This window comes from Uranotaenia lowii, chromosome 2 (assembly GCF_029784155.1).
Source record: "Uranotaenia lowii strain MFRU-FL chromosome 2, ASM2978415v1, whole genome shotgun sequence".
NCBI classification, from domain to species: domain Eukaryota; kingdom Metazoa; phylum Arthropoda; class Insecta; order Diptera; family Culicidae; genus Uranotaenia; species Uranotaenia lowii.
In genome coordinates, this window is record NC_073692.1 from 428,187,361 (window position 1) to 428,212,113 (window position 24,753).

At 38.9% G+C, this 24,753-nt stretch overlaps 1 protein-coding gene across 2 annotated transcripts in view; it reads right to left on the reverse strand.

Annotated features, from left to right (window-relative positions):
- Positions 1-1,389: 1,389 nt before the first annotated feature.
- LOC129749864 (dual specificity protein phosphatase Mpk3) overlaps positions 1,390-24,753 on the reverse strand; it is a 66,756-nt gene continuing 43,392 nt past the window's right edge. For both annotated transcript variants that reach the window (XM_055744960.1, XM_055744961.1), the window contains exons 3-6: positions 12,205-12,313; positions 6,496-6,694; positions 6,299-6,434; positions 1,390-6,234 (exon numbers count right to left, since the gene is read on the reverse strand). In XM_055744960.1, the coding sequence (XP_055600935.1) occupies positions 5,657-6,234; positions 6,299-6,434; positions 6,496-6,694; positions 12,205-12,313 (1,022 nt within the window). In that variant the 3' untranslated portion in view covers positions 1,390-5,656. The remainder of the gene's footprint in view (positions 6,235-6,298; positions 6,435-6,495; positions 6,695-12,204; positions 12,314-24,753) is intronic.

The window sequence follows — 24,753 nt, forward strand, 5'->3', positions numbered from 1 at the left end:
GTATAATCTTATATGTTACAAACGGACTTGCCAACTGAGGTATATCACAAGCCCACTCCTGCTTCTTGCCAATTTTAACATCAGTGCAGAACGATCCTAAAATGCGCAGCGGTACGTTGCTTCCGTATCCTTTAATGACATCACGACAGCCTATTTTCATGTCATGAACTGTTATCCCTTGCAGTTTCAATTCCTTCCAAGCCGATGAACGAATAAAATTGACATCCGAACCGGAGTCTACCAGCATCTCAAGACGGACACCCCCGATTGTGCAGGCGAGGATATTTGAATCATTGCCGAAATGAAAGCGGTAATATGACTTATGATTCGAATCCGGTTCTTGAGTTGAGGAATAATTTGCTTCACGATGCACATTCGTTTCCTGTTCGCCGAATTCTACGAGTCGCACTTTCTTTGGCTTTCTATCGATGCCAGACGGTACAAACTTGGATGAAGAACGTTTAAGTTATCCATGAAAAACTGGATTTTCATGTTTCTCCCAAACAAAATGTCTCAAAATCCCATACAAACTTTAGGCTCGATGAGCGACCCCTTCCCGTGATCCGATCTGGCCCAAATTTGGCATGAGACATTGTACTAGGCCTAGGATCAATTTAAGCCTGCAGCGCATAACATTCCACAAGCTTGAAATTTCCCATACAAATTTGGGGCAGTCTACTGTCTATTAATGCCTGGTAAGTTTTCGTACACCTGTTGCAGCTGCATTGGAAAAGAAAAATTGGTAGCGTTTTCAAGCATTTTTCCTTCCCTAACACCAACTGTTCTTCTGACTGAAAAAGCAAATATCTTTGAGAAATCCAGTCGGCTCTTCGGGAAACAATGCAAGATCATCTCAATCAAAAAGATCTTAAAGTTGTTGAAAAAGGGCAAAAACTTACCAGCGTATTGCCGAACGACGTCCTCTGAGTGTCCACACGTAGGCCTTTGGGTCGCCTCCAAGGACCGGTTCCACAGTTGTTGGGAGGAAAACTTCGAAACGCCACTATTGCGCCACCTCCCAAGTGTTCCTTCCTCAAGGCTAACGTCTTAAACGTGGTGGCGTCAATGAGCGTCGCTAACACCGAGTAAATCAAGTTCTAAAGAACTTCAACTAAAATTACCAACGATATCGCCAATAGCCTTCGGAAGCAAACGTTGTCACCCAACTACCTGCAGGATCTCTGAATCCACAACCTTCCTAAGAGGTTCGTTTACCTTCCCTCGGATCTTACCTACAGCATGGAATGACTGCATTTCCTCAAAACAACATCATTTTGTGCACTAACGTATTACATCGATTGCTTCGATGCGACAAATAATACACAAACGGATTATTTACAAGGTTTGGGAAATTTTCACAAATTACGATGCAACATACACACTCGCCCATTACTATTGACATAAATATTTTAAATATATTTCCATACTTTTTTTTTGTTTGTTGCTGCTGTTGTTTGTTAGCTGTCCACATAGATGTATTTGGGTATTTTTGTATGTATGCTGTAATTCGTTTCTTTGCAAAGATGCGGGAAAATTCCTTCAGGACATGGCTTTTCCGCGATCCGCGAAAGGTCCTGAATAGCGTTTTTGTTTGCTTTATTCTTTTCCAAATTTCAATCTAATGCACCTTGTTTGTTTGGGAGTTGAGTTTTTGTGTTTATTTTTTTCTTTGCTTTCACCTCGTGAAAAAATTCTCTGTCTTTCTGTGTTAAGATTTCGCGGAAGTAAAAATTTGTCTGTTATTAATTAGTAGTTTGTAAAAGATATCTTTGTGTGTTTTTTTTATGTCATCCACAAACTGCTTATTTTTTGCAGTGGAAGTTGCATTACTTACTGTACTTTGCTTGGTTTAATTCTTAAGGACTGATTATAAATGGAATTCATATTAGAATTTTGAAGTTGTTTTTTTTCACGGTGTGTTATTAAACCAACATTTTCGTACGTTGTAAAATTACATTTCGTTTTGTCAAGGGTAATGTTTGCTCTATTTGCATTTGTTTTTTTTTTGTTGTATTAATCATCAATAAACACCTAATCAACTGGATTTAAACGTACGTCGCACTGTAAACACACTTCTAATTTATGTACGTAAGAAATTTATATATTGATTGTTTATATTAATTAAAAGTAACATAAACTTAATAACTGCTCCGTAATCATCTGACAACACATTTCTCTCAACGTTTCTTTATCGAACGATCATCTTCATCCCATTGCGCAATGCTCTCTCTCATCAATCAATTGTACCACAATATATAAAAACGGTCAATCACCAACATACAATATCTTATGCCTTACCTAAATCCACTACAGAGCAAAACTGTTCAAATGTCCGTTCAATCCGCTACGCGCACTTCGCAAACAATTCCTTCCAAGAGCTTCCCTAAACAAACCGTGCTAAAGTTAGATATTCATTTATGCATGTAGGTATGTACTGCAAATGCTGCTACTTGGCAAAAAAGTTCACAACCTCTACAAGGTTTGTGTTTCGGCTTCTAAAAGATTCAATGTTTCTTTTGTTCGTCCGTTTGTTTAGTATCTGTTTGGTTGTGTTGTGTTACTTATATCATTCAAAAGCCTTTTCTAGTAGTTTGTTTCACAAAAGTTTGTGTTATTTGCTTAGTTTTTTTTATTCGCTCTCTAACTTTCTTTCTTTTTTCTCTCATTAATTCACTGTTTTACTTTAATATTACATAGTTTGCTGCAAACTGCATCGCCTCGCACAGTTCGATTGTATTTAATATAAATATAATAGCGGACAACCGTTTGGCTTGATGACATAAAGTTAAAGTTCAATTTGCTTTGTGGTTCACTAAGTTTAGTTTTTCGGGCGTTTGTTGTTTTTTTTTATTTATTACAACATGTTATGTTTCTGTTTGTCTCTCTGTCGACAAGACCAGATTGATTAAGATTAGCATTTAGTTCATTGTTTTAGCTTGCTTTCTGTGTGTGAGTGTCAGGTTTTCCCCGGATCAAAATGGAGGAAGTTTGTGATTCGTATATTTGTGTATTTTTTCAAACCTGACGGCACCGAAGGAAATTCTTGGACTTCCTTTTCTCTCTAGCTCTTGGGCTCTTGCTTTTTATGCGTAAGGGCTGTCCCAACGGTAGGTGCAAAACACGGTTTTCGACCACGCTAAAACATTTCGGCTGGCACCGGTGGCGTATATTGCTGTTTTAGCACAGTTATCGATTTCAAAATTCCCATCAGTTATACGCCTTTGTTCCAAATTCATGCAAATTTGGAACAGGATTTCAAAATATACGACAGACCCGACAGACCGATTTAGTTCACGGTGAGAAAATTTTAGCCAACAATGATTTCTTTCACACATGTTTGAGTAACATTGGGTGTGATAATAGTTTCTTTTTGAGATATTATTTGAATGTTTTTTTCGCTTCAACCAGCCTATACGTAACATAAATTGAGAATAAATGTTAATAAAAACCATATCATTTGAGCTTTTCATTTGGGCTCGACGAATTAGTGAATCCAGCTGATGGACAATCTCAAATCGGCTGAGTTAAAATGTTCAATTGGAACATTCCACTCCCTGCGACGAAGCAGTTACTCGAACAGGTGCCGCATGTAAGTAAGTGTTCTGTTCCAGGAAAAATAACAGTGAATTTTCATTCACTCAATAAAAAAATGGATCAAGAACGAGTTCCGGATCTCATCAATCCTCAGCAGTAGTACGGTCAATACACGCCGAGGCAGCTTCCAAACACAAGTATGCTGAACCGGATATGATTGAAAGCAGCCAAGAAAGTCAATAGACTTTGATTGCATCATAAGTGAATAATAATTGCAAAAATCTTAGGAATCTTATTTCACTTAAAATGCATGGTTGTAAAATCTATTATTTTTCTGTTACTGGAACGTTTTATAAATATTACATTCTAGGGAGTTCCAGGATGTTATCGATAAAAAAAAGAATCATGTTAAATCAATATTCTTAAACCATTTATTTGAGTTATTCACAATTGAGGATGTGGTTGCTAGCTGGTGTCCAATTGGAGCATCGAGAGATTTTTATTAAAGTTACATGTACAAAGCGGGGAGTTCCATCAAGAAGGCCTTAACGAATCATTTGCGCGACCTTTTCATGGCGATTTGATTTACTCACTCAGCATCACCAAATCTGTGGTCTCAGCTCAATAGTCCGCTGCTGGACGGGACCGAAAAACAAAATTTCCTTTGACTTTGGAATAAATATTTCTCATTTCCTTTATCAATGTCAGCAATAACTTGAAAAAAAAATTGCTTTTTCATTTCATTTCAACAAAACCTTATTCCATTGATTCAAAGCAATTTGATTGAATTTATTGAAGAATTGTTTCAATTGACCTTTTTTCCTCGTTGTGTAGTCATTTTTGCTTTTAAATTAATGAAATCCTGGTAGAATAGTTGAAATCATTGTTCTGTCAAAAAGAATATTCGTAGAGTTAATTTTAAGACAATTAACCGTGAAACTCAAAACGTATACAATTTTTCTAATAAAATGGGTTTTTTCTTCTCAATTATTGAGTGTCTGCAATGAAAGTGTTTCCGTTTTAAATTTGTTCCTACACCGGTGGGGAGTGGGTGTTTTAGCCGATTCTAAAATTTCAAATTTTGCTGAAACTGGTATACTTAAAACCAATATTTACGCCTGAACCGTTGCAGGTGCTCTAAGTGCTTAAAAACTTTAGAAAAACACCTTTTCGGTGTTGTCAATGTACTACTGCGGCTTTAAACGCTTGCCTTTCGGTTCAAAAATAAGTCCAAACGTTTTCCAGCGTATGATGGCTGCATTCGTGCCTATGTTCATTTACCAATTTATTTCACTAACAAATCGGACAATTCGGAATCAGAATTGTAATTATTGATAAATTATAACTGCGTAGTGACTTTCAAGTTACAATTTTAAGCATTTACGATTTTTTTAAAGACACACCGAGTATGAGCCAGCAGTCATCTTTCGCTGGAAAACGTTTGGGCTTACCTTGAAACCAAAAGGTATGCGCTTGAAAGCATAATATGAAGAGAATACAGTAAAAACGTCAGAAACATGTTTAATGGGCCGGTGTTTTGTTAAAACTCAACACTCAAATAAGGGCTGATGATAGGTTACGCTAGAGGAAGTCCGGTTTCAAAAAGACACAAAACGACGAGTCATGGCGATTCGTTCCAAAAGGTTGATGATGGTGGTTATAACACTTGTTTCTATAAAAGCGAAAAAATAAAAACAAATTCCTTCGAGGAATTTCCAACGTCAAATATATATGTTTTGTAATATGTGTAGATTAAACACTATAATCTGCTTTTTTGTTGCATTAAACGGTTTGTGTTTGTGTGAAGCTGATTTTGCGCTTGTTTTGGATGTGCTTCTTTTTTCCGGTATTTGTTCGTGAAAACACATTGGCTTTTGTTTATTTGTGGGGGGTTGTTGGGTGTAGAGAAAAAATCAACCCTTTCAGTTCCGATGATGCTTCTATGCTTGCTTGATGGCTTCGTGTCTACTTAGTGCTCGTGTTGGTCGGCGGAAGAGGATGTTGGCGACTGGCCTGAGGACGACGAAGTTTCTTCAATGGCTACGCTGCTGCTATCAGCGTCACCTGTTGGCAGATATTGGATCGGATCTGGAAGAGTGAACCTTTTCTCTACGGCAAAATCTCATTTGGGAGTATTACTGCTTGGCGTCCATCGGTCGAACTCGATACCGGAATCGGGCGAAATACCGCTACTGAATGGGCCGAGCAGTTCGATGGCAGCCTGAGTACACTTGCACTCGACTTCGAAGCAGGTGCAGCTGTACTTTCCCATGTGCGTCCTCGGTCCGGAAGATCCTGGTCCTCGATCGAAACTGCCACCTGGCGGTTGATCACCGGAAGTATGGCGTGACAGCGATGAGCCACCGAGTCCTGAGCTGGTGGACGAGGTCGATGGAAAGGCCCCACCACCACAACTGACGGCGGACGAGGAGGAAGGTGTGGAAGCGGAAGAGCAAACACCGGACAGCAGCTTGGCCCGCTGGTTGGCATCGATGTTCAGCTGGCGCTCGAAGCTGTGCAGTTGCTCCATGAAGTGGAAGTTCGGAGATACGTCTGGTTTGCGGGCTCGTACCAGCGAGAACGCATCGTTCAGGCTCAGCGTCCGGGTAAACATGATGTACGCCAACGTCACCGTCACCGACCGCGAAACTCCCGCCAGGCAGTGAACCAGCACGCCAGCACCTTTTGAACGAGCTTCGTCTGTAAGAATAATGAAAGGAGTTACTGACAGCCTCATGATCAAATGGGTGAGTTCATGACATACCGATAAATTTTATTGCATTCGGAAAATGACCAGCCAAATCTTGGGACCAATGGTCGGTGATCGGAATCTGCAGATACTTTATGTGTCCATCGCGTTCGAAGACATTTGGCAAATCGGGTGTAACGTTCAAAATATACTGCAATAAAAGAAGGAGCATAAATTTACAGCCACTCGAAAGAATAACCCAAACCCCATACCTTAATGTTGTACTTTTTCAGCGACTTTAGGTCCTCGCTATGGGAGGCGTTCCCGAGGAAGAGCCCGGACATGATCTCAACGGGTTCGACGTTGACCGGCTCCGACAGGTGGTGGTAATTCGTTGTACTTTCACAGTCGGACGACTCGGTGCTGCTGCTGCAGGCCGAATCCGAGAACGGAATCGATATACGCAGTGATCTGGAAATGAATCAAGAATCATTGGAAAGGGATTAGATGTGCCCTACGATTCTGTTGATTAGTAGGTTATGAATAGTGAGACTATTTATTCAAAGTTCAATGGTTGGAGAGTTTTGGTGAACAAATAAGCTTATCCCAGAAGTCAGAGGGAGTATTGACAGATAAGAAGAGTATGTTCATAGAATTCCCGACGTTTCCCCAGGTCAATCTTCTAGTAAGTAAAATCCCTCATATTGAAACTTGGGATAACATTGTTTTGTACTTTTGTTCTAATCGCTCATCTAATATCGATGTTTACGCTTATTCGCAAACTCATGACCGCCGGTTCAGTAGAAATGAGTTTTAACAAATAAGATAGGACCAAAGCACAAATACACTAAAAAAACAGTTGAATCGCACTTTTTAAGGTGAAGTGGTTCAGAAACATTTCACCATATTTTTAAAGATTGACAAATCAAAACTCCTTTGAGTATGATATTGACGAGTTCACTTATACTGACGCGGTTCACAATCTACCCATATTTCCCATTGTTCTTGATGACTCCCTAAATTTTGCAAGGGTTCGATCTTGAGTCAGATTTCGATCCCTGAAATGTCTGAATTTTCCTCTATTTTTAAGAAACCTTGAAAATTGTTATTATCCCAAGCTAAAACCACTGATCATACTGACTGGACAATCGATTTCGTTTTCTGAATAATTTTTCCAACAGTACGCAATATCGATTCCGGAGTGCGCATCGATCGATTTGAAGAAATGCTATCCCAGATAGGAAATGCCAACCAACTTAAAAAAAAACACGCAATTTCTACGATAAAATCGGGCTAAACAGGTGCATTTTTCCTACAGGGCATTTTTTGTCACATTTTTCATGAAAAAACCTGCAGGTTCGCCATCTGCCTTCGGTATTGCGAACCTACAAAATCTGACAAAATAAATTAGACAGAAAATGGTTGAATTTTTGTTCTAAGTGTCATGTCAGTGTGATCAGTGCTAAAACTGCCAACTACAGAGAGCCGATAGCCGATGTTCAATCTGTTACCACGTGCAATCTTTGTAATCCAGTATTCGAATTAGGTCCGATCATAGCAATCAGGATTTATGGGGATTCGAATGGAAAGATTTACCATTCATTCTGTAACCACCATTTGAAGAGAAAAGTCATATTCAATAAACTCTTTTTGTGAATACAATATTTTGCGACAATATTTTTAAACCTACACCTCCGACGAAGGAAAATCTTCTGAGAGGCGCATGGAGGAAATTTTCCTAACCATTCTGGAACAGAACAAGCAATTTTCTGACCAAAACCGGCGGATGATGGCCCCAAAGAAAAGTTTCAACAATCGAGAAGCACCCAATCGGGCAACGAACACCCCAGAGTTGGTTCTATAATCCCTTGCATCCAACATCAAGGAATTCCACTATGATCCAGAGAACGGACACTTTCGATCGCTGGTTTCAAAAGTATGAAGACCTATTTCTTCAGGATGGTACTGTAGTGTCTTGACTCTCACGTTAGCATTGGCTTGTTCATTAAGGACACATAATAATGAACTAAGTAAGCGAGTGGAGACAAAAGGCGAGTAGTTTGACAGACAGATTGCAGGACGGATGTTTTCTGGTTTTGCTGTTCTTTGGTGTGAACGAGGACCCTAGAGGTACAAAGCTCGATCCGGTTTCATGTTAACCATCTCAAGCCTTGCCAAACCACGATTGAAGAAAGCCCCGAATCAGCTAGTCAACTTACTATACTGGTCGACATGTTTGGATTGAAACGCTTTCAAGATCCTGTTTGGTTACCAAACGAGGTTCAATCAGTCCAGAATCCACTACCGATGGCCCAAGTTCCTGTTGTAGTGGGAACTCAACCGATCCATGATCCAGAGAATGATGTTGCTGTAGGTATCAACAGCCCTATTCCAAATTATGTAGCAGCAGATCCTTCTAGCCCACCGCAAGATGATGATTTCTATGATGCTGTTGCTGATTGTGGTTCATCTTCAGAGGGTTTCATTCCTGTATCCATTGGTCGGTCTCAACGAACTCGAAGAATCCTTTCTAATAGTGTTTTCGTTTATTGCCAGTGGTAACCTAGTTATCCACGAGTTTTGCCCTAACTGCTGTTATTATGTTCGTTTATTAATTCAGAAGTCCACTAGTTTTGCCCGAGGTTTGAACCTCAAGCAGGCGGTTGCAACCCGCAGAAGTTGTCAGTGTTGGGGGTAAGCATAAGGTTGACTATAGCAACCATATATTTGCATCGTCCCGGGTGACGATTCTGTTTGTTTATTCGGAGAAAGTTTTGCCCCGCGCCGGTGGAGAAAAACGAAAACGGCATAAATTTCAATCATATCTATTCTAAGATTAAAAACAAGGAAATATTACCACGTGCAATCTTAGTAATCCAATATTCGAATAAGGTCCAATCATAGCAATCAGGATTTATGGGGATTCAACTAAATAGATTTCACATTTATTCTATTATCACCGTTTGAGGAATAAAGTCATATTCAACAAACTATCTTTGTGAATACAATACAATCATGCTTAAATGTGCTGAGTTTCAAATTAAAAAGCGAGCTGATGTGAGTGAGAAATCAGAAGTTTCAGAAGAAACAAACGTTTACTTTAGGAGGGAGGAGTGGCTAAACAGATCACTTCACTTCAATCTGCCTTTGCTCAGTAAATGGTTTGTACGGAATGAGTCATTGATGTTCAAAGCCTTTCAAATATTTTTACAAAATTTAATGTTAATTTGTCTGAATCAAAGCAATCGAAAGATTCCTTGTTGAAGTTGAATCATTCAACCAAGTAGGCTCATACCACAACAGAATGTTAATTTGTGTTTTTCCAACAGAGGAGAAAACAGTTCTAATTCCATAAAAACATAGTAAAACGACTACCTCATAAAGGCATGAACAAAATCTTTTGAAAACGAACACAAATGAAATGACCTCTTTTGGCCAAAATATTGAACTGACGACTTTTTGGATAATGTTTATGTGGTTCCGAGGGTGTTTGAGGGAACTTGGTAGACCCCAACGCAGAAAAATTCCATTTTTTTTGTTCGTAAAGTCAGTTTTGTCTAACTTGATGTCCAAAATTTACCCTTAAGTCACTGTAGTGCCATGATGATACCAGTCCTGAAGGTCTGGAGAGACCCTTCTGCCACATTAAAAGAACTAACACCTGGTAAGACAGATCAATCCTGTACTCATGCTTCAAGTTAGGTCTGTTTAACAAGAGAAAATCACTTTTAGTGCGGCAGACAGCTGATGGTATTTTGGTAATTTTTTTTTTACGGCGCAGAGAACGGTCCTTATAACCCAGCCAAACCCTAAGTTTACGTCACAACATTTCTAGTCCTTCGACGACAAATTCACTGGACATTCCAGAGCAATCCACATTAAGTTATTCGCTCATTCATAGTGTTGCAAGTAAGAACTGTATTCGAAAAAATGTAACACTTTGTTTTGTAAATAACTTTTGCAAATTTTTGTGATTTTTAGGTAGCGTTCTATAAAGCAGTTTTTCGTCATTTATTTTTGGGCACCACTTGTGCCATCTATAATGTACACTATGATCCCTCCTTTTTTTAAATCAAGGCTATATTTTATTACGTTTTCTATTTCCTGAAGCTTGAGCTTTAAAATTATTGAATATATTTAATTGTAGCGGAGTTATGACAAATTCATCCGGTTGTCCTCTATCGGCACAAAAACAACATATTTGACTTTCTATCACTCCCCCACAGTTTTTGCGTAATGAATGGCACGGTTCCAGATCCAACCAAAACAGAGTATAAAAACTGTGGAACCTATTGAAGTGCTATGCAGGGAAAACAGTTGCATTTGTAGGCAGTCTTCTTTGTATATTTAGCCATTGATCGTGTCAATCATTATGAGACATCGACTGATTTGCAACTTCCACAGATCGTCAGCCTCCTCAAGTAATAGACAACAATTTTTAAAACCTGTCAAGTGCCCGCTGAAGAGTTCGATTTTCTTTTTTTTTTTTTCAAAATATCTCCTAACTAGCGGTTCAAATATTTTGCGCACGAATTGACCACCGTATTTTGTTTATTTTTTCGATGGGTAGCTTTTCTATCTTCTAGAAATCCAGGCAGGCAAGCTAAATGAACCAGTCAGAAAAAATTACCCTTTTTATCACTTCCATCATTGAAATTTTTGGAATGCGATCGATAAAACCACATTGCTTTACTTCATGGAATCAATTGATTGACCATATGAACTTTGGTCAAATGGTTGATTTCCAGCTTTTTTTTGAGTCTTCCTCTGGGCTTTTCCTAATTTTTTCTCGATCTGCACAAACACTTTCATCAATAAGTTTCTGTATAAGACGCTACCTTAAAAACCACTTGACAGATTGTCACAAAATTTTGCATACGTACACATTACATTATTTGGCAGCTTCACTGAAAATTTCATCAATTTCCATCCATGCATTGAAAAGTGTTTCACAAAACAAAGTGTTGCTTTTTTTCGATCACACTCCTTATTGGCTGTACCTAACTTCAAAGCTTGGTTTGAACTTTAACTTGACGTGACTCCAAGTGACAAAAGAAAGATTTTTAATTTATTCCGGCCTAAATAAAAAGGATAATGCTTTTTCTTTCATCAAATCAATCCTGGATAGATTAATCCATTTGAGGTTTCTATCCCTCTGCACTTGCGTTTTGAACAACCTCGCTCTAATTGAACGAAGGTCTTGGAAGTTCCAAGGCATATTCACATCCACTCATGATCACCGGTCATTCTAGCTTATTTTGACATTTTATTACCAATTGAATTTTTTTTTGCACCACCAGAGAATTACCTCATTTGAAGGTGAAGCTGCGCTGCTAATTTACTCTCTAGTCAACAACAGCCAACATTTACACATGGCTAATCAAATTAAACCCACTTTCACAGCATACTACGATTAATGGCGACTGCTTGCTGTTGATGATGATACAATTCGGGGTACCAACTACACACATCAATCGGTAGTTAGTTAGGCAGTCCGTGTAAACATAGCAACCCGCGAGTTTGACTCGTCTTGCTATTGCTTAAGCCTTCTTCGTTCTTCGAAGCTTTTCACACGATCATCAATTTTCGTTGCGCTGCTGTGATAAACTTTGACTGGGAGTTTGGTGGTTGAGTAACGACGAATAATAAAGGGCTTCCAGCAACAATGGATTTCCATCTAGCGACGAAGACGACAACGACTACGCACGTTTTTTTGTTTGAATACTGTAAAACGAAACGGTCGGAAGCTTACGCGGCCGGAATGGGACTGACTCAAATTACACAATTCAACAACGAACTCAACGTACGTGCCAAGGTACGAATGCACACATCACAGGACTTTACTCCGACATCTTCCGCCTTTTTTTTTACACCACACTTCCGCCGTACAGGTACGTCAAAAGTTACAAATCGGAAAACTGGTCATGTTTGTAGGGAAACCGGGAAATGAATGCCCGTTTCGTTCGTTCGGTGCTGCTTACCTCAATCCCATCAGTTGCTCGGTGGCGGCACATCCCGACTGCAGGTTGGCGTTGATGACTTCATCCTCGCACCACTCCGGAAACGATTGCCGAAAGTTGGCATACCCGCCTACGCCATTCGCCAGTGAGAAGGGAAAAATCGTTGTTTCCACCCGTGTGTTTCCGTTCCGTCGTTCCGTTGTTGTTTCGGTTTTCGGTTCCGCCGTCATAGTAGGCAGCAGCAAAACACGTTGGTGTGTGAGTGACGTTTCACGCAACACGCACGCACAACGGTCGTCCCGTTCCGTAGTAGGCGACGACGCGTGTTCCAGAGGGACGTCGAGCAGGATCCATGTGGAAGAAAGATGAAAAAAGAGTAACAAGGCATTAGTAATCGAAAGTAAAAGATTCTTCCCGGAGACATTCTGCTGTGCCATTTGGTTGTTGGGAGAGGGTAAGGATCAGAAGGTAGGTTGGGGAAGTTTACGCAAGGGATCCTGCAGGGTAAAATACTTTGCGTGGGTGTCTCTGAATGATGGGGCGAGAGAGAGAGAGGCAGAGACACACACAAAGAGAGAAGGTTCTACAAACTTTCATTCAGTTTTTCCCGTTCGGTGAACAGGCAGGTTGGCGGACAGGCAAAAGAACCATGTGCTGGTGCTGCTGATGATGATAGCAATAGATTGGATGTGTCTAGCAGCGATACAGGAACGAGCAAATTGTAACGCCAGGCAGGGAAATAAGGAATCGATGGCTCGGCCGGAAGGAAGAAAAAAAAACAGGAAGAACAAAATTCAATAGGTATGAATGGATGAAGCAGAACCGAACAGCGTCGTTTACGCAAAACAAATTGCGATTCCCGCGTGGGCGGATTTCTGTGATGGTGATGAGATGACACTCACTGACTGATGATATTGATCAAGGAAATGACGATTATGATGCTGGTTGATGGATGGATTTGATTGTGTTAGAATGATGAATGGAGCCACCATCGGTGGAATTTCGCTGATAAAATTTAAATTTAATTCGGTTACTACACTGTCGAGAACTCCAATCATCAAAAAGGATTGTGAAGTAAAGTCGTAACATCAACTTTGAAACCATCTTCTCAAACTTTTTTATATGCATTCGTATATATACTAACAGCCGGTTTAGACTCAAATTCCGACCAAAGCAACCGCACTGCTGGTCCATTATACCAGTTTCAACTCAACTTTTTCTTTGAACTTTTATATGGATTGGTCCAGAACTGAGCAGATTTGCATCAAATTTTACGCTGTTCTAAACAATTTGACAGTTAATAGATCACGAATGGGCTTGCCTTTTTTTTTTCACTGGATTGGATCCAATTTTGTTGGTCCAATTCTTGTATAAATTAGATCCAAGAATATACCACGGAGACAGGTGTTCTAAGTCGCTACATACGATAGGTCTGCGTAGGTTACGAAGACCTTACACCGTAAAGGCAATCTGGGGTCACTGACCAGTGTACGTACTTCGAGGATATTCATCCTTCTCCATACTATGTCCACTGCCGGAAGATCAAGCAAGATTTTTGGCCCCACGTCTCAACCTACTATCAACTGACTATTTGTTGACGGGATTCCGTCATCGTGGTAGGTGATTACAATCTTCCACACCTTCACTGAACCTTTGAACGTGATCTCTATAGTTACCTGCTGAAGTGAAGCCGAAATCGCGTTAACTGCTGGTTTACCTACCAAACATTAATATGCGTTTCTAGGACCTTGCCTTCTCAAACGAACCCGTCAACGTGAACATTTTTGAACCACCCACTTCGATCATTTCTGTCGACCGACATCACAAGCCGTACATTTTGTGTCTTGAGGTCGCTCACAATAAAAGTACTCAGCTAGAGCCCGTTGGAGAGCTCGATTTCGATTTTAAAAAGGGCGACTTAGATCTGGTAGTCGCTTCTTTCGGACCAACTGAATGGCAATGGCAATGCGGATTCCTCTGTTGAGATTTTCTTCATGAAACTCTACTCTGTTTTGATATACAACGAGACATCGATGGTGAATCTCTAAACTTAGACACCTCCGGAATCAGCTAAGAAAGGTTCCTAAATGTTACAATCGAAATCGCTCTTAAGTTTATCGAGGTCATCTGCGACTCCTGGAATGCGAGTTTAAAGATTTAAATGACCTGCTCCACCTACAATATGTCTCGCGTCTCCAAGAAAATCGGAAAAATGATCCGTCATCGTTTTGGACACATTTCAACAACAGGAATCGAAACGCCACTATTCAGGTCGATGTGCATTTTAACGGTATCACTGCATCTAACCTGACTAAATCAGCAAACATGTTTGCTGACTTTTTCCAAAGCGTCTACTGTTTGGCGAGTAATCTGCTGTAAAACCGTTAATCTCGGAATCCCAACATGGTTTGGTAAAGAAACGGTCCACTGCTACTAATTTGATGCGTTACGTTAGTTTCCTTAGTAATAGCTTAGAGAAAGGTTACCAAGTGAATTTGTTAGACGCAGTAGGCAAATTAACTGTGAAGCAATCAAAGCAATCTGTAATTTTAGTTTAAATAAAATCAGTCTTTTTAACTATAACTTCCAAGCTGACAAAACGTGTTCTTTCTACGGCTCCCAATATCCAATAGGTTTTGGGCCCAAGTTAAAGTTTTAGTCAGTTATCTGTGAAGATGTCCACTAGGAGCATGATAGAGAACCATGAAGGCGAACCTCAAGTTATTTTGGGTCCGTTTCAGTCATCAGCTGGTCTACCACCCATCGAACGACTAGCGGGGTGTGAAAATTGGACCACGTGGAAATTTGCTGTGGAAACTTTCCTTGAGCTAGAAGAGCTTTGGGAAGTCGTCAAGTCGATTCCGCTGGAAGACGGGACGATACCGAATGCGGATCCGCACAAGGATCGGAGGGCTCGAGCAAAAATAATTTTGCTGTTGGATCCTATCAACTACGTCCACGTGCAGGACGCGAGGACGGCGAGAGAAGTGTGGGCGAAGCTGGAGGCAGCGTTCGAAGACAACGGGTTGAACCGACGAGTTGCGCTCCTGCGGAAGCTGATCACTACTTCACTGGCCACGTGCGACTCGATTGATACCTACGTTAATAAAATTGTGTCAACCGCACACCAACTCCGCGGCGTGGGATTTGAAATTTCCGAAGAATGGATCGGTACGTTGCTGTTGGCTGGTCTCCCAGAAGAGTACCGACTAATGATTATGGCTCTGGAAAACTCGGGGACAGCCATTACTGGTGATAGCATCAAGACGAAGTTGCTTCAGGAGTTGCATCAATCAAGCGAGCGAACGGCATTCATCGGAAGAGAAAAGTTTCCCCCCCGACAGCGGCAAGTGAAAAACGACGTTCCATGAGACAAACCGAAGGGACCGAAGTGCAAACGTTGCAGCAAGTTTGGGCACCTAGCCAAGGAGTGTTCCGCCCGGCAATCGGCGTTCTGTTCGGTTCTGTCAACTGGCCAAAAAGGTGAAGACGAAGGTTGGATTTTCGTTTCGGGCGCATCGGACCACTACACGAAAAGCGAATGGTTGCTAAGCAACCCCCAAACAGCAAGCGGTGTCGTCATTGCAGCCGATAAAGGTGCTATGAAAATCGTAGCAAGCGGGGCGGTCGAATTGAAACCCACGTGTTAACCAGGCGATTCAATTCAATTGAACGACGTGAAGTATATCCCGGAGATGTCAAACAATTTGCTCTCTGTTAGCCAAATTGTTCAGCGTGGTCACGAAGTCCGATTCCAGAAAAGGGGTGTGAAAGTGATCCGTCTGGTGAAGTGATTGCGACTGGCAGCCACGATGTAACCAGAGGTCTCTTCCGATTCGACGAATCCAAGGAGCGAACGGCGCTGACGTGTGCAAAAGCAAACATCGACAGGTGGCATCGCAGGATGGGTCATTTAAACTTTGAAAGTTTAAAACGGCTCAAACAAGGTACAGCATCCGGTGTCGATTTCAACGAGCAGTAAGGTGAGCAGTGCCAGATCTGTGCTATGGGTAAGCAGTCCCGACTTCCGTTCCCCAAGCAAGGTCATCGAGCGTCCGAGGTGTTGGAATTAGTTCATTCCGACATTTGCGGAGCAATGGAGCAGCCATCGATCGGAGGTCATCGGTATTATGTGTAGGGGTTATTACCTGGGGATCCCGGAAACAAACCTGTGTGTCTCTTAGCTCTACCGAAGCAGAATTTGTCGCACTTGCTGAAGGCTGCCAGGAATTGATTTGGGTACGTAAACTGATAGCTGAAATAGGAGAAGATGGGTCATGACAGTTTTTGAGGACAACCAAAGCTGTCTCAAGATGATGCAGAGTGACCGGATTGAACGACGAAGCAAACACATCGAAAAACGGTACTTTTTTGTTCGAGATTTGCATCAAAAGGGTGTCATCGAACTGGAGTATTGTCCAACGAAGGAAATTCTCGCTGACGTCTTGACGAAACCACTTCAGCGAGTACGACTTGAAAAGCTGCGAACTATGATGGGCGTACTTCCAGGATAATTCGAGGAGGAGTGTTTTTTTTTTTTTTTTACTTTATTTAATTGACAAACCGAAGAAGTTTAAAAAAAACTGTTGACGGTCCCTATACGGCGTTACAACTTCAGTGATTGTGTGTTTGCTTTAACTTAGCTGCAATCTAACTTTGAATTTTGGTTTTCGATGCTGCCTTTGAGGATGAAGGAAAGGGTAGGATGTAAAGGATTGGAATTGATGGCGGAAAATGGTGGAAGATTTGGGTTAGGATGCGATTAGGAATTTTTAAAGATCCCACACCAGGTTGCACACGGTTGTGAAGACCATTTCCTGTCCTCTCCTCCCAAGAGCCCATAGTAATGACAAGATTTACCGCGCTTGCCGCGCGTTACTTTTGTGGGAATGCAGTTTCTTGGGAGGTCCGTGCAGTTTAATTTGTGCTTTTGGTTTGAGAAGCACAGTAGAATCACACCCCTCCACTAGCCATACTATCTATGTACGGTATGGTTTCGTAAGAGTGGGTGGACCATACTGTGCTGAAGATCGTTAATGTTCGATTGGTTAGCATTTGAAAATAAGTGCAGTTTTACTTTTTTCTTAAATACTGTAAAGCTAGGTAAGCTTTTTATTTCGGTTGGTAGCGAGTTGAACAGATTTATATATTTGTTCACTACACTGTTTTGAGCGAATGAAGTTCGAAATCGTCTAGTAAGGAGATTAACATGAGCCGAACTTCTAGTGTAGTGTGAACGAATTTGTGATGTAAGTACAAGATCTAGTTGGTGTTTAATGATGTTATTCAAAACTTTGTAGATATACAAACATAACTCGAGCATAATCAACATATCAAGAGATAGCACTCTGGAATCGTAAAGTTGAAGAGTGGGATGTAGTATAGGAAGGTTTCTTATGATCTTGATGGCTTTATTTTGCAATATACGAATTGGATTCAAATACATACTAGCGCTGCTACCCCATATGGAGTTCATGTAGGCAATATGTGGGTGGATATAGGCAAAATATATTTTCCAAGCAGTATTTTCAGTTATTATTGGCCGTATTTTTTTCAGCGCAAAGAGGTATGGCGTTATTTTAGAGCAAACCTTTTTTGTTTGAATATTCCATTTCATATTTTCGTCAATAAACAGACCCAAATATTTTACAGAGTTGACTTGTTGCACTAGTGATCCTCGTACAGAGATTTGTAGGGTTTGGGTATTACCCCGTAGATTAAATAATATAAAGTTGGTCTTTTTCAGGTTCATTTCCATATGATTTGATAGGAAATAGTCGGCTAACATTCCAAGATCATGTTCGATGCTTCGTTTTAATGTAGCCAAATCTTCAGAAGTATATAAGATTGTAGCATCATCAGCATAAAGCTGCAGTTTTCCTACTAGAGGCAACGTGAAGATACTATTGATATATATGATAAACAACAACGGTCCCAAAATGGATCCTTGAGGAACCCCGTGTTTGATAGTTTGTAGTGAACTGGTAATATTATTAATTTTTACTGCTTGTTTTCTATTATGTAAATAGGATTGGATTAAAAGCTGAGCATCATAAGAAAAACCGATGTCAGAGAGCTTTTTGACCAGTAACTTATGGTGAACAGAGTCGAAAGCTTTTTTAACATCAATAAATACACATGCTACAAATTTTGTGTTGTCTAATCCACTTGAGATTCCATCTACTAGGTTTATGGCAGCAGATAAGGTATTAGACTTCGGTACGAACCCATATTGGTTGGGGTGAATAATATTATTTCTTATACAGAAATCTTGTATTTGCGCATATAATGTTTTCTCGAATGGTTTGGAAAATGCATTTAGTACCGATATCGGTCGGTAATTGCCAAGAACAGTTTTATCAGCCGATTTATAAACTGGTATTACTTTCGCATGTTTCAAGTTATCAGGAAAATTACAAGTACTTATACATTCGTTGATAAGAGTCGTATACTTTGAAAGGTAGAGTATCTTGTATTTTTTCATAAACTTCGTTGAAATTCTGTCCAAACCAGTGGCTGCATTGCTATCAAGTTCATCAATGCATTTGGAAATATGGCTTTGCAGTACAGAAGAAAAATTAAATGTAGGATTTAGAACATTTCTGTCTAGGACAAATGATTCTGATGGTTCAGGAATTTCATTACATACATCAAGGTAGAATTTATTAAAAGCATTAGCTACCTCTGTCTCATCTGAAACCAAATTGTCGTTGATATTGATTGTATACTTTTGTGTATCTTTTGTTCCTGTTTTGTTAAAAACTAGTTCGTTTATTTGTTGCCAGAGAAATTTAGGATTTTTTAAGTTATTTTGTATTTTAGAATCGTAGTGATGTTTTTTTGAGCATTTAATTTTATTGCTCAGCAAATTTCGTGTTAGTGTTAGACGCAGTAGGCGAATTAACTGTGAAGCAATCTGTAATTTTAGTTTAAATAAAATCAGTCTCTTTAACTGTAACTTCCAAGCTGACAAGACGTGTTCTTTCTACGGCTCCCAATATCCAATAGAATTCAATCTATATCGACTTTGCGAAAGCTTTCCCGCACATAACCCTTATTGCTAAGATGGATTGACTAGATTTCCCAGCTTGGTCACTCGATTGGATTGCATTATACCTTACTCATCGCCTTGCTTTCACAAAAATTACACACGCTCGATCAAGAACATTCGCACCACCATCTGGTGTTCCGCAAGGAAATCATCTTGGACCTCTTTGGTTCGCTATTTTCGTGAATGATTTGTGTCAAACGCTTCGGTCCGACACACTGCTCTTTGCCGACGACCTGAAGCTGTTTAGAAAGATTATCAGTGCTGTTGACTGTCTTAAGCTACAAACTGCAAACTGGTGCCTTTTCAATGGAATTGACGGCAAACGTTAAAAAGTGTAATAAAGTCAATTTTACTCGTGCATGCAATGTTATGAATTTGGACAATCAACTCTCTGAATCTGCTCTGGATTTCCTGCTCTGGGATGTTTGCGTCGTAACACCAGAGACTTCGACGACGATTAAACGACGATTTTTAGTCAAAGTCTGTCCGGTTATCTAACCAAAGACGAACTTAACGATCTTCATATGTAGATTTGAGCTAGAAATGGTAAATCTTGTATGAATACAAAAGCTTCTGCGGGATAGCCAAATAAACTTTGTCTCGATTTAATTTAGCACTAGCTAATCTCGTACGATTTTTGTTTCGCTCGTTGTTTGCAAACATTTTTTTTGCAGATAAAATTAAATTATCGAGATGTTAAAAAAGAAAAGAAAAAAAACTAATACCGCAAAATTCCTTACACTGAGCACTGCTTCCCGGACTGTTGTTAAATCATAATAAAACATTGGTAAAGTGTCAAAAATAAAACCTTAAAAATTAATAGGGATGGACTTTCCCTTAAAACCCCTTTTGATTTCTTTTTGGTTTTTTCGGTTATTTTGGTATTTTTTAAAAATCATTTTTGTCAGTTGGATAAATTTTGCCATCTTGGTTGCTCTGATTACTTATTTTGTTGATTTCAGTGTTTTCATTATTTTTGGTTGATTAAGTTATTTAGGTATTTTTGATCATTCAGACCATTTTGAATATTTTGTTTACTTTAGTCTTTTTTATCATTCTGATCATTCCATTTATTCTGGTAAATTTTTATCATTTCGGACTTGGAAGCTTGTTGGTTTTTTGGTCGTTTTATAAATTTAAGTATTTTTGAATTTTTTTTTTCATTTAAATCATTTTCTATACTGCCATTGTACCTAACTAATTTAGGTCATTCTGGTTGTTTTTTTCATTTTGGCCTTAAGTTCATTTTGTCGTTTTTTATCGGTTTTGTATTTTTGAAAATTTCCATCATTTTTAGTATTTTTTGTAAAATTTGCCATTTTTATCAATTTTGACAATTTTTTTCCAACTCGAAGACAAACTAGAAAGTCCCGAAAATTTATCTTTGGAAAAACACCCGAAGCCGACGTATCATGCATTTTTGAATCATTTGGCTTGAGATACTGAGCCCTGGCTGAACTTTCTTTTGAAAAAAGTATTATATTTACAAACATGGGAGGTATAAAACCTGTATGGATTTTTCTGTAATTATTATGAAATTTTCTGTGAAAATGAATAAGATTTTTTTCTATTATGGTTAGGCACCTCATACATTCATAAAAATCTCTAGATTAGAATTATTTTGGTGGATTGATTTATTCTACAAAGGTGAATTTATAAGATAGAAGAATAGGTGTCCTAGATGACTTCCTTAGGGAACTTAACTTTCGAAGATGCATACCGGCCCATCGTCAACTACTATTCAAATCTTTACATTTATTAATGTTTACTAATTTAGGCTTCCGATTGGACAAATTCAGTCTCACGAAAAACTGGTTGAATGAGAAGGTAGTCAGAAGAAGAATTTATCATTCGCGAGCTTAAAGCTCGGAACATTTAAAATACTGTTGCAGCAGCATTACCATTATCGCTAGAATTATTATTATTATTCGGATGGCACCCACGCAATTCACCATCGGGCAGGAGGCTCAAATAGACCGACCACTTCTTGCCGCAGCAGCATCTCTCGCAATGTTATTTTTCCAGTCATATTCAGCAGGCTTCATTCAGGCAGGACACCCACGCACCAGGCAGCCCAGCTAGCTCGTTAGCTATTATAGCTCGTCGTCGTGGGCTTCTTTTGGTTATTCGCAGCGCGCGGTTTGACTGATGGAGTGACTGGCTGGCTGACTGACTGACGGTTTTGGTTCGCTTCGGTTTGGTTTCAGGTATTTGTGTGCTAAAAATGGCCCCTCGCCGATACTACTATACGCAACACAGAATCACAGAAACCGGGACACAGAATTTGCTCTGCCAACAACAGATTGTTTGGGGGCGAATGCAATTCGCCGACAGGAGCGCCCACGTGTTTCAGGCACAGATTGTTTAGCTAGGTCCTCAGAACATAGAAACAGATTTAGCTATGTTGATTTAAGACCGGTCTCGGATATAATCAACTACTTTTAAAGCTTTTGTCTCGTTTTTTGACACTGTAAATTCGTTTGTCTAACGAGTTTATTTTGAGATTCTTAGCAAAAATGTGAATATATTCGAGTAGGGTCAAGTGGGGTAATTATGAACACGGGGTAATTCCGAACAAGTGCCATACGCGCTGCTGTGGGGGACGAATGAACATAAAAAGTTCCAAAAGTGGTAGTTTAACATCCGATTGATAGCTGTAAGGTGTTTCCGATTTGTTTTCAAATCATAATGATATGATTTCAGATGTTTTAAAAACCCATTACCTCGTGAAACGGTAATCGTTTTCGACAATGTTTAATGTTTTGAATATCTGATCATAGGAAATCCAGCTGGAATGTTGTTATCTCATGTTTTACATCCAGTTTATGATGCTCTGTCTGGATTTTGAAGAAATTTTGAAAAAAATTATTCGCACTTATTCACAGATGAGTGTTCATATTTACCCCATAGTTTTCGTCCTATGGGGTAATTATGAACACATCTTCTTATTCATTTCCTGACATTTCTAATGCTTTTTAATGGTCAAATGATTTGTTCATCAACTTAGGGGGCCATTCACTAATTACCCAAGCATTGCCAGACCCCTTTCCCCCTCCCTCCCCTTGTAAGGAATTTCTTAAAAAACTACTACCCCCCCCCCTTTTTATAACATCTTAACACATTAACGACCGTGGAGAAATCTTAGCCGGGAAACATCAACACTCGGCATTTATATCCCAAAATCCACTGGACCAAATTCAATAAATTTCATAATTACATTAGGTCTGCAATGTGTTAAGTATTGAATTTTTGAGAAATTGATTTTTTTCCAAAATTGAGATTCGGATTTAGAAAAAAGCTATACCAGTTCTTTTCAGTCTTTGCAAAAAAACTTTTGAACCCCATTTTTTTTAAACTGAAAATAAAATTTCAAAAGTGAAAAAAAATGAATAAAACAGAAATTTTGAAAAAAGCTTAATTTCTTAATTTTGTTTAAATAAATAGTGATAAAAACTTGCTTTTCGTTGATAGAAAAAAGGCAGTCAAAAGTTTTACCGGTAATAAGAAAACCGAAAACCTGTATCCCAGGAATAGTTCTCTAATACCGAATGCAGGTTTTACGTGCTTCCAAAACCAGGTTTTTTGGTAATTGATAAACAATAAGGTTTTAAACCAGACTTGAAGAAATGTTTTATTTGACTAAAAATTAAATTCACCATTTGTTTACAAAATGATTGCTGATCGAGCTTTTATTCATAACTGTGTGGAATTTAACATTATTATGAACCTAAAATCTCTGTGGTCAACAGTAGAATATATGAAAAACTCTGATAAATTTAATTGGTGGATAAGTCCACAAAGCAAAGATCAATTTTCCTGTGTGTTTGGACAACGTGCTGCTATTCAGAACATTAGAATTACAGCAAATAATAATTGTTTATGTGTTAAATCCGGATATCAAAGATCCAAGATCTATTTTCTTGCAGTCTATTTTTTTACTTAGATACATTTTTCAATATTAATTTAAGCCTACCCCTTTTCTGATACCTGATAGATACTTTTTTCTATGTTATTTTGTTCGAATATTTTTTTTCAATTTGGTGCAAAATGAACATCATTTGGTTCAAGATGTTCTCTTTCAGTTTGTTGAGAAAAACCTCGGGAGTACTTTAATTTTTTTTTTTTTGAAAGAATAGAACCACTTATGTGAACTTTCATACAGGTGATAAAAAAATTTATAAGTGTAAATATTTTTCAAAACTGTCGATCATATAGATCTGACAAGAATTTTAAAAGTGATTGTTAACTGATCCAGGAAGATTTTAATGAGTGTTTTTGTGAAACAACCCTTTTAAAATATTTTCTAATTCCCTGTACCTATATGTATAGGTTTCAATTTCATGATACCTCGCACGTACGTGGAAAGCCTAGCCCACGACATTTTGGTGAAGACTTGATGTTTGCTGCGCAGGACATTTTGAACGGATGTAAAAACTATCGAGTAGCCTAACTCGTCTAAAATTTCACACGTATGGAGAGGTCCTATCAAATAAAATATTCTGTAAAGATATAAAGAAACGGAAAAAAGAAACCAACCAAAACGTAAAAGATGTAACAAAGAAATTAAACTCTCGAAACTAAAGATAGAAAAATATCAATTAAAAAAATCACTAAATAGCTATTTGTCTATTGTTTTACATCTTGATTTTGATTACATTTGTTTATTTTGCAAGTTTTATACATGAATTGGATTGAGTTTTGATAAAACAACCCCTTTTCATTATTTGGTGTTGAATTGAGATTTTCTGACACCATAGAAATCATATCGGACAAGTCTCGGGGTAAATATGAACATAGTCCGGGGTTATTATGAACAGAGTTTGGGGTAATTATGAACATAATTTTTTAAGTAAAAAATCACCATACACTGCTTACTATGGGTAAATGTAACGTATAACTACTGTTACTTTTCAAAAATTTTATACCAAGTTCGAAATCCGTGTTCATAATTACCCCCTAGAGAGTGGGGTAAATATGAACAGACGGGGTAATTATGAACAGACGTCCCAAGGACAGAGGTTGCGACCAAAAAACAAAAGTTGTTCTACAGAATGATTAAGAGCACGGAAACATTCATTGATGGTAGCTTTTCAAAGTTTGTGATAAGAAATTAACATATGGTGGCTCTAAGTGTGCCAATTGAAGAAATTTTGTTCATAATTACCCCACCTAGCCCTACCTACACAATTTTCTTTGATTCGGAACGCAAATTATTGTGATTTCTACATATAACTTTGGTCTTTAGGAAAATTATATCTTCGAAATTTACTAAAACTACATGAGTGACAACATAAATCATGTTTCAGATCTACGATTTTTTAACATTTTCTACTCCTCCATAGTCACATCGGTAACGTTCCCTAAGGCAGTCATTTTGGACATCTTCTCTCTATGATCTCTTCACACACAATCACAGTTGTTGATTTTGACGAAAACATGACTAGTTAATCCGTAAGTTTGACAAAGGCTGACTTCAATCAGGATCATTAGAATTTGCTTTTCGAATTTGCGAACAATAA